General features: G+C 44.2%; 1 protein-coding gene across 1 annotated transcript in view; it reads right to left on the bottom strand.

Annotated features, from left to right (window-relative positions):
• Positions 1-1,334: 1,334 nt before the first annotated feature.
• The window catches only part of CXCL12 (chemokine (C-X-C motif) ligand 12), a 10,562-nt gene continuing 4,136 nt past the window's right edge, over positions 1,335-7,760 (bottom strand). Inside the window, exons 3-5 of the mRNA XM_010018313.1 lie at positions 7,550-7,636; positions 3,804-3,901; positions 1,335-1,982 (exon numbers count right to left, since the gene is read on the bottom strand). Coding sequence (XP_010016615.1) covers positions 1,951-1,982; positions 3,804-3,901; positions 7,550-7,636 — 217 coding nt within the window. The 3' untranslated portion in view covers positions 1,335-1,950. The remainder of the gene's footprint in view (positions 1,983-3,803; positions 3,902-7,549; positions 7,637-7,760) is intronic.

Genomic DNA, 7,760 nt, shown 5'->3' with positions numbered 1-7,760 from the left:
AGGGAAGATACAAGAAACTCTAGTTTTCTCATAGAAGTTCTTTCTGTCTTGACCCTTACAATGGAGGATCTGAACCTACTCGCATTAAATCAGCACTCCAGTTCTCATCAAGTAAAGTGGTCCCAGACATTTCAAAACAGAAACACAATATACTTACAGCACCAGGTTGGTAACAATAACAATAGAAAGAATGTCAAAATCACACATACATACATTTTAGGCACAGCAGCTGGTTTTTACTTTAAAACAAATGAGGTGGTGTTGTCCCAGATGAAGCACTCTCTGTAACAGCACTGTTTTGCAGAGAGGAAAATACTTACAAGATTTTTACCTGAATATGCTCAGAAGTAGGATAGTCCCTGGTTAGCCAAGGTGCTTCTTTGGCACAAAAGATGCCTGCCACAAAAAGGAGTGTTTAGTGAAACACTCCTCTCGGTGTTCATGATACAAGCTGTGGGGAAGATTCTTTTTGAAGCAACCCGCTCAAAAAACATACAATCTTAAAACATTTTTTTGGTCACAATCCACACACAGATTCATACAAATGCAAGCATTGTGCTGCACAAACGTGCTTCCCCTGGATCCCAGTGTGCAGCATAGTGTGATTATTGCAATACTGTGGGTGTCTTTCCACATATTATACTGCAAAGGTATGGTGTATACAGGTAGTAATCGGGAGCAAAAAATTTCTGGCTGAGAGAGGGAACTGGTGAAAGAAGTGGTGCCTGTCTCCACAGGTACTTTTCAAAGGAAATTCCAGAGACTATCCTGTTCACCAGCAAACAGGACCATGACCACTGGCGAACAGTGAGTGTTGGCCTTCAATTCCACACCTGAGAAACACCACTCCTTCCACCAAGTTGGGCAGATCCTCTCTTGCCCCAGGTGTCTCTTTTCTCCACAGGTATGGCCAGATATCCTCTTCTAGGTATCTCCAGGGGAATCAAAGATGTTGCTGCTCTCAGGAACCTGTGACTGTTCAGTAGCCGAGGCTACAGCATCAGTGGTGAAGGGCCGCGTGTATGCATCTCCACCTACTTCAGTGCAAATCTAGGCAGGTGAGCTGAGGCCACCTCCTGTGGGTGGGTGGGAAGAGATACTTGGTGCATGGCAGCATGTTTAACTCCTCAAGCAACTTGCATCATGATTGTGTGGTTAGACCTATAATAACCCATGCCTTTTGTGCTCAAATTTGCCATCAGAAACACAGGAACATAGGAAATGGCAGGTGACATCAGATCAGTATTGTGGCTCCTAACACATACAACTACTGCAAACCAAGTACTAGCACCTTGCAATACCAGATGAGCACTCACCCAGCTGCTCATAGCTTTCACCAAGGCCTCTGATCTTCAGAGAAGGGCTTTAGCCCTGTGCCCTCAGTTTAATCCCTCACCCCAAATATCTGTAAATGCCACCCATGGTGATGTTGCCCACTTTCATCAATGTCTGGTGCTTTTTAGACTTCCTATGTTCTTGGTCTTGATGACTTCTGGAGGCAAGGATTTCCTCCACTACTCACACAACATCATTGCACTCTACAGTTCATGTCCTTCTAGGTTTAAAACTCCAGGAGACTTGCATGAACCAAAAGAAAGTTAAATAAAGCAGGACCTCTACATAGCAAAGGTAATAAAATAATATATAATAACATAGGGTTAGTTTAAATTCATATATGCCCTCAGTGCTAGGTAATAAACCAACCTGTATAAAAACGTATTTTTCTCGAATAGTTACATCTTATTATATAAAAATAGCACTGTGAAAGGAAGCCAATTTGTGGGAGGGAAAAATAAAACACTAAAAAAAAGAACCCCAAACAAAAAAAAACAACCTTTGGAAATGCATGAAGCGTTGCTTTTGTGCTGCATCGTAACAGTGAAATGTATTCATTCCCTAATACTGGTTATCTGTTCTCTGGGTCCTACAGTAAGAAATCCTGTAGACGGCTTACATTGCTTGCCTCTTACATCTTGAACCTCCTGTTGATGAAGAACAGAGTGAAACACTATTAAGGTTGATTTCAGTTGCAAAAGCTTTGATATCAGGCCTAGTCAAACAGCAAATCTGTGTCTGGACTAACCCAAAGGCATTTCTTTTGCAGCCCCTCCAACCAGTATTTGCTTAACATTTTTGGGGAAGTTCTCCACAAGGAGCTACTGGGACCCAGCAGGGCAGACCCAGCAATGGGAGTTATTTTGGGCAGGTTTTGCTCATCAGAGTTAGTAAGGTGTTCAGATCTAACATAGGAGGAAGGCTAGCTAGGAAGCTTATTCTGGACTTGAAAGCCAGAGCAGAGAATTATCGGTGGGCAAAGAGACTTGGCAAAAAACACCAGCAGGGAAAGGAGGGATTAATCATTTGTAAGCAGCCCCAGTAGTGGAGCAAGTGGGAATGCCTCCTCTACCTGCCCCTCCCCACAGCTCTGCTGGAGGTCATGGACTGCAGTTCCACAGGGTTCCAGATCTCTGTGAGGATGGAGGAACACGGAGGACAGCCCATGCTCTGCTCTTGCTGGTGTTCAGTTCCTGCCATGGGGTGGCTGGAGAGCAGATCCCACGAGTGTGCTGCTCAGCCAGGAGCCATCCCCATGGCTGCCCTGCCCAGGAACCTCACCTGCAGTGAGCAGCTGAGCAGCATGTCACAGCTCATGGTGATCAGCTGCCCAGTGAAGGTGGGGTGACAGGGAGGATGAGCAGCACAGTAAATGTGTGAGGCGTTACGTGCAGAGGTAGGGAGCTCAGGGTAGGAGGCAGACAAATCGAGTCTCCCATGCTCAGTGTTAGCATGGTACCCAGGGGAAGTGGTGGGTTAGGCATCACAGTAAGTGCAAGTCTATTGTGTGCAGGGTTCACTCAGAACAAGGAGCTCGTCTGTGCTGGTGGCCTCCAGGTTTTGTCTGGAGTGACCCCTACTCCTGTTCCAGGCTGATTGGCTTTTGCAATCTAGAAGAGGTCACTAAGGCTGAGTTACAAGTGTCAGAGACCAGGTATTCAAAAACCCTGATGTCCCAGAGTGTCTTGTCTAGCCTACAGGATCAGCACAAACATCCCTTTCAATGTCAGCTGGACAAGTAAGATTGTGTGTTGACAGCCAGAGACAGCTGTGGCTACTCTCAGTAGTCTTGGAAAACTCATCCAGTCATAAAGAGGATGAGTAAGGCACAAGCAGAATTTTCCTCTTTGGAGATATCTTTTCCAATATCCCACACAGGTAACCCTGCTTCTTTTGGTGAAAAACAGGACAAACCATCCTGGTGGGAAAAAAAAACCAAACAAATATCCAGAGCTTTGGCACATGTAAAACCGTTCTCTGGGACTTGACATAGGAGAGGTGTCAACCAGTCACTACTGCACCAAATCACTTTGTCATCACTCAGTGCTGTATTTGTCATTAAAAAACACCAGTGACAAATTCACAGCTGTTATTTATAGTTTAACGCTATCAGTTTGGTATTGGAGGAATATGGCCAACTAGAAGAAATCGAGCTTTCAAACCTTTACCCCGTTTTAGACTTTATCTTTGCTTCAGGGTTATTTTGGCCTCTTCGGGTATCCATTTTCCTGTCTGTAAATGGGAAAAATTTCCCACCTCTGTTGTGGCTGATCTTTCTCATTGTTTTAGGACTTTTATATATACAACACTCCTTTGCAGGGAGGGTACAGATGTTCTCCTCAACAAATAGGGGGAAAAATGGAGGTCTGGATAAACTAATATATTTGCCCAAGGTCACATAGTATGGTCAATGGAAGAGCAGGGACTTAAACCTGAGGTATCCCAGCTCAGAAACTAATGCCTCCTACCATTCTTTCTCCCTGGAGACTTTAGTGGTGTTGCACGGGAAGGGCAGAGTGGGCCCCGTTTCTTCTGTTGCTTTTTTTTATGAGTGCGATGACGTGGTCTAAATTAAAAGAAAAATACAAAAAGACTGCCATAAATTATCCACATACAAAGGCCTTATTCACATTTATCCTATGGCCCCTTCACACCTTGCTGGCAGGGTGCAAACGATGACAACATCCCCTTTCATTTAACTTCTGCCTCAGATGAACACTAGGCAAATGAAAGTGCCCTGGTGACAGGACATTTAATTCTGAAGCCAGAACCACTCCTTTCCCCAAAACACCAAAGCCTCCCCCAGTTCCTGCTAGATCTGGTCAGCCAGGAGCCTCACCATCCACATGGTATCCATAGAGGGGGTCTGGATTTCTGGCTTCCCCCGCAGCATTCCCACTGACATCAACAAGAACCAGTGGTTACACTATGGAATTTCTGGGCATTAGGTGACCTAAAACAAGGCTGTAAAGATAGTCTCCCACATCGTCCCCCACCATGTGGGGCGTTCACCCAGCACGTTTGGTGGAGTACCAGGAGGTAGTTGTCTTGGCATCTTAGGCCTTATTTACAAATGAGGTTAGAAATTAGGAAGAGCTGCCACACCAGGGTTTACAAACACTATGTAGGAAGGCACCTGGCTCCCGTTACAGCCAGCCTCTAGAAGCTGGGAGTTTCCTTTCTCCCAGTGGGCTCAAGGGAAAGGTTTTCCCTATTTGACTCTGCTATCTTCTCCAGATCCTCCAGCTCTGCTGTCTGTGCCAGGGGGAACCACTGAGCTTAGTGGACTCCAGGATCTTGGACTGAGGGAAAATCTGAGGTGGGACTATATTAATACAACAGCAGACAAGCTGGTCTCTGTTTATTTTGGGCTCTGTTCTCTCTGCAAGGGCCTGATTTTGCATATCCTTGTGTGAAGGGAGAAAGAAAAGACAGTCGATGTACAGCAAATGACGGCTGAGATTGTCTGGAAGTGATAAAGGATTTGTTAGCTATTTCAAGAAAGGACTGATTTGCCCCTTGCCTATAAAATGGATGAATGTTGAAATGATGTTGGCTACAGCAGCTGCACAATGATTTTTAAAGCCAGTTAAGGAATTTGTATTCCTGACAGCCTGAATGTATTTTACTGATGTTGAGTAAGTGTGTATATTGCATGAAGATGTGATGAATATAAAGCAATCATAAAGGCTAAGCAGAATTAGCGAGCAAAAAAATTCCATACTAAAAACCATCTCTGGTTTCACGATCAACCATATTGGACTACCATATTCTATGAAGTTTTCCTTGCCTTTAGCTGCAGATTATAACACAGAAGATATTCTTGTATTGAAGCACTGGTATAGATTAGGATGTCTTGACAGTTTGGATTTTACTTAAGCAATTACAAGAGCCCTTTCTACAAAAAGTATTGCTTTTATTCCAGAAAAATAAATTCCCATGTACAATTGGGTTTTCATAACATGAAACAATTAGCCATTTTATTGCTAGTGCATAAAGGGTAATGTCACATTTCATACAATTTCAGTACAAGTGAAAAAATATAATATATGGCTGATTGAAATTGATAGCTACATTAACATTTATAGATCTATATAGATTTATTTTACAAGCTGTTAGTAGTTTAGAGGGATATCGGTGTTTTAAACTACCAACATTCATATGGCTCCAATTCAAATATATGAATTGTTTGATGCGCTATAAATATATTCCAAAGTACATTTCATTGAAGAAGTCAAAGCTGTGCACTAAAATATATCAAAAACATGCCTTGTGAAAATCCTCCAGACAGAGCCCTCACTGTCTGTGGAGCATGAAAATGCCACTGGTGCTTGCATTACTGGTTGGAAAATGAAAACAATGCTATGATTACAGGATTAGGTGATGGAGATATATGCTTTCTGTCATTTTATTTCATAGAGCTGGGACCAAATTCTCTTCCGTTACTCAACGTAAACCAGGATGAAATCCACCAAATTAGCAGAATTGCTTCTGGATTAGCATTAGATAAACAAAACCCAGAATCTGGCTGGAGATCAGGCATAGGCTCACTGGTTTTAGTAGAGCTGGCCCCAAATCTTCACTAGTGGAAGTGAGAGCAGGACATGTTCCAGCTGACTTGTTCCCCTAAGTCAGGCAGGCAGGATATGAGCACATAAATCCATTTGCCCAGCTCCACGAATTTTAAGTGCCTCCTAAATTTCAGGTCTTATGAACAGCACAAAGGGCTCCATTGGGGATGACAGCAAACAGAAATCTAGGCAGGGACTTGAAGATTTCCCCAACTTGGGAAACAAAGATGCTCAAGCCCCTAAGATAGTCAGCATGGAGCAGATCCTGCTCTTCAGTTCAGTTATGCCTAAATCCAGAGCCGTCCTGGCAGCACGAACCTGGATTACCCCTGCAGAGAATTTGCCCAAAGGACAAGAGGGCTGAGCACTGGCAGCAAAGAAGGCACTGAGCATCGTATGAGATGGGAAGAGCTGTCAGGGCTGGAATCACAGTCGGTTTGTTAGCTAGCTTCCTTCCCTCCTCCTCCTCACTCTTGGCCCCATTGTGGTCCCAAAAGGGCCACATGGAGGAATCTCTCTATTTCTGGAATCATTTTCCCCCTCACTTATTTTAAAAACACAGGAGAACAAAGAGTTGTTTTTTGTTTTTTTTTTTTTTTTTAACTCTCCCTCTTGTTTGGCAGATGCTTTTACAAAGTGAACAGTGGAGGGCATTCAGCTACCTGTACAGCCTCACATCTGCCCTGGGGGCATACCCGTCACATTTCTCCAAGAATGCATTGCCTTTGCAAATGACTGGATTCCAGCCCTGCCTTTACCCTACAGATGCAGGGGGACAAGGTTGAGCAGGGTTACAGCGCAGTTACTGAGGGTGGGAATGTGATCACAAGGGTGGGAGGGATACTGAGTGCACAGGTAGGCTTGCTGGCCAAAATGCTGCTGCTGGATCAACCACAGCCCAAGGTTTTGGGCAAGCAAGGAAATGCTTTATACCATTACTTGTCTGATCTTCCATCCCAGGAAGGCTGGAACCTTCCCCTGCAACTCAGCACAGAAGTGTTCCCTGTGCCACTGACCATCAAATTGAGCTGAGATAGGCTGGGCCCACCTCAGAGTAGCCACGATTACCCGCTTTCAAAGGGAATAAAAGTAGATTTTAAAAGTCTGAATTTGCCAAGTATGGCTGGTTTTCCCCTGGCTTTGTGTGAGAGCATTATTCATGGCAGCGCATCTCGCCTTGGCCGATATTAGTAGCACTCCACACTGGCCAGCAGAGAAACAACTTTTAGCGCCAAGACCCCCTAGGCCTCAGCTGCCTGTGCAAACAGACCCCCAGTGTAACATGGAGAAGGGGCTTAAAAGAAACTGGAACAATACAGATTCTAAAGTAATTGTAGTTTGGCTTGGGGAAGCATTTTCCTTGGGAGAACGGCTTTTTTTTTTGTAAGACGATGAGTTGGGGACCCCAGAACAGATTCATTAGGAGAAATTTTGCCTCAAACCCTGGCAAAACTCTTATTTTAACATTTAGAATATGCTATAAGCTGTTGTTTTAATACAGACTAGGTCAACTCCAAACCCTTCTTCAAAACAATATCTGATTCCACAAGTATTTTGTCCACATGGTAAAAGCCATCCCTTAATGTTCTACCCTTTAATAACTCAGGATGTTAGCTGTTAAGTCCATTTGTCTCTTGCCTTACTTGTTTAAAGCTTTCTCCAGATATTCCTGGATCCACTTTAACTTGGGATCAATGCACACTTGCTTGCTGTTGCTCTTGAGCCTCGCACTGCAAAAGAGAAAAGTCAGAGTGAGCCTAGTGTGCAACTGCTTCTCAGCCTGCACCCACCACCCACCCGCCTGCCTGATGCCTTATTTCCCTTGGGTATCAGTACTGCTCTCAGTTAACCCAT

The sequence above is a fragment of the Nestor notabilis genome, unplaced genomic scaffold (assembly GCF_000696875.1).
Source record: "Nestor notabilis isolate BGI_N333 unplaced genomic scaffold, ASM69687v1 scaffold24137, whole genome shotgun sequence".
Taxonomy (NCBI): Eukaryota; Metazoa; Chordata; class Aves; order Psittaciformes; family Psittacidae; genus Nestor; species Nestor notabilis.
Note: the sequence above shows the minus strand (reverse complement) of the source record. Positions and strands in the feature narration are given on the sequence as shown.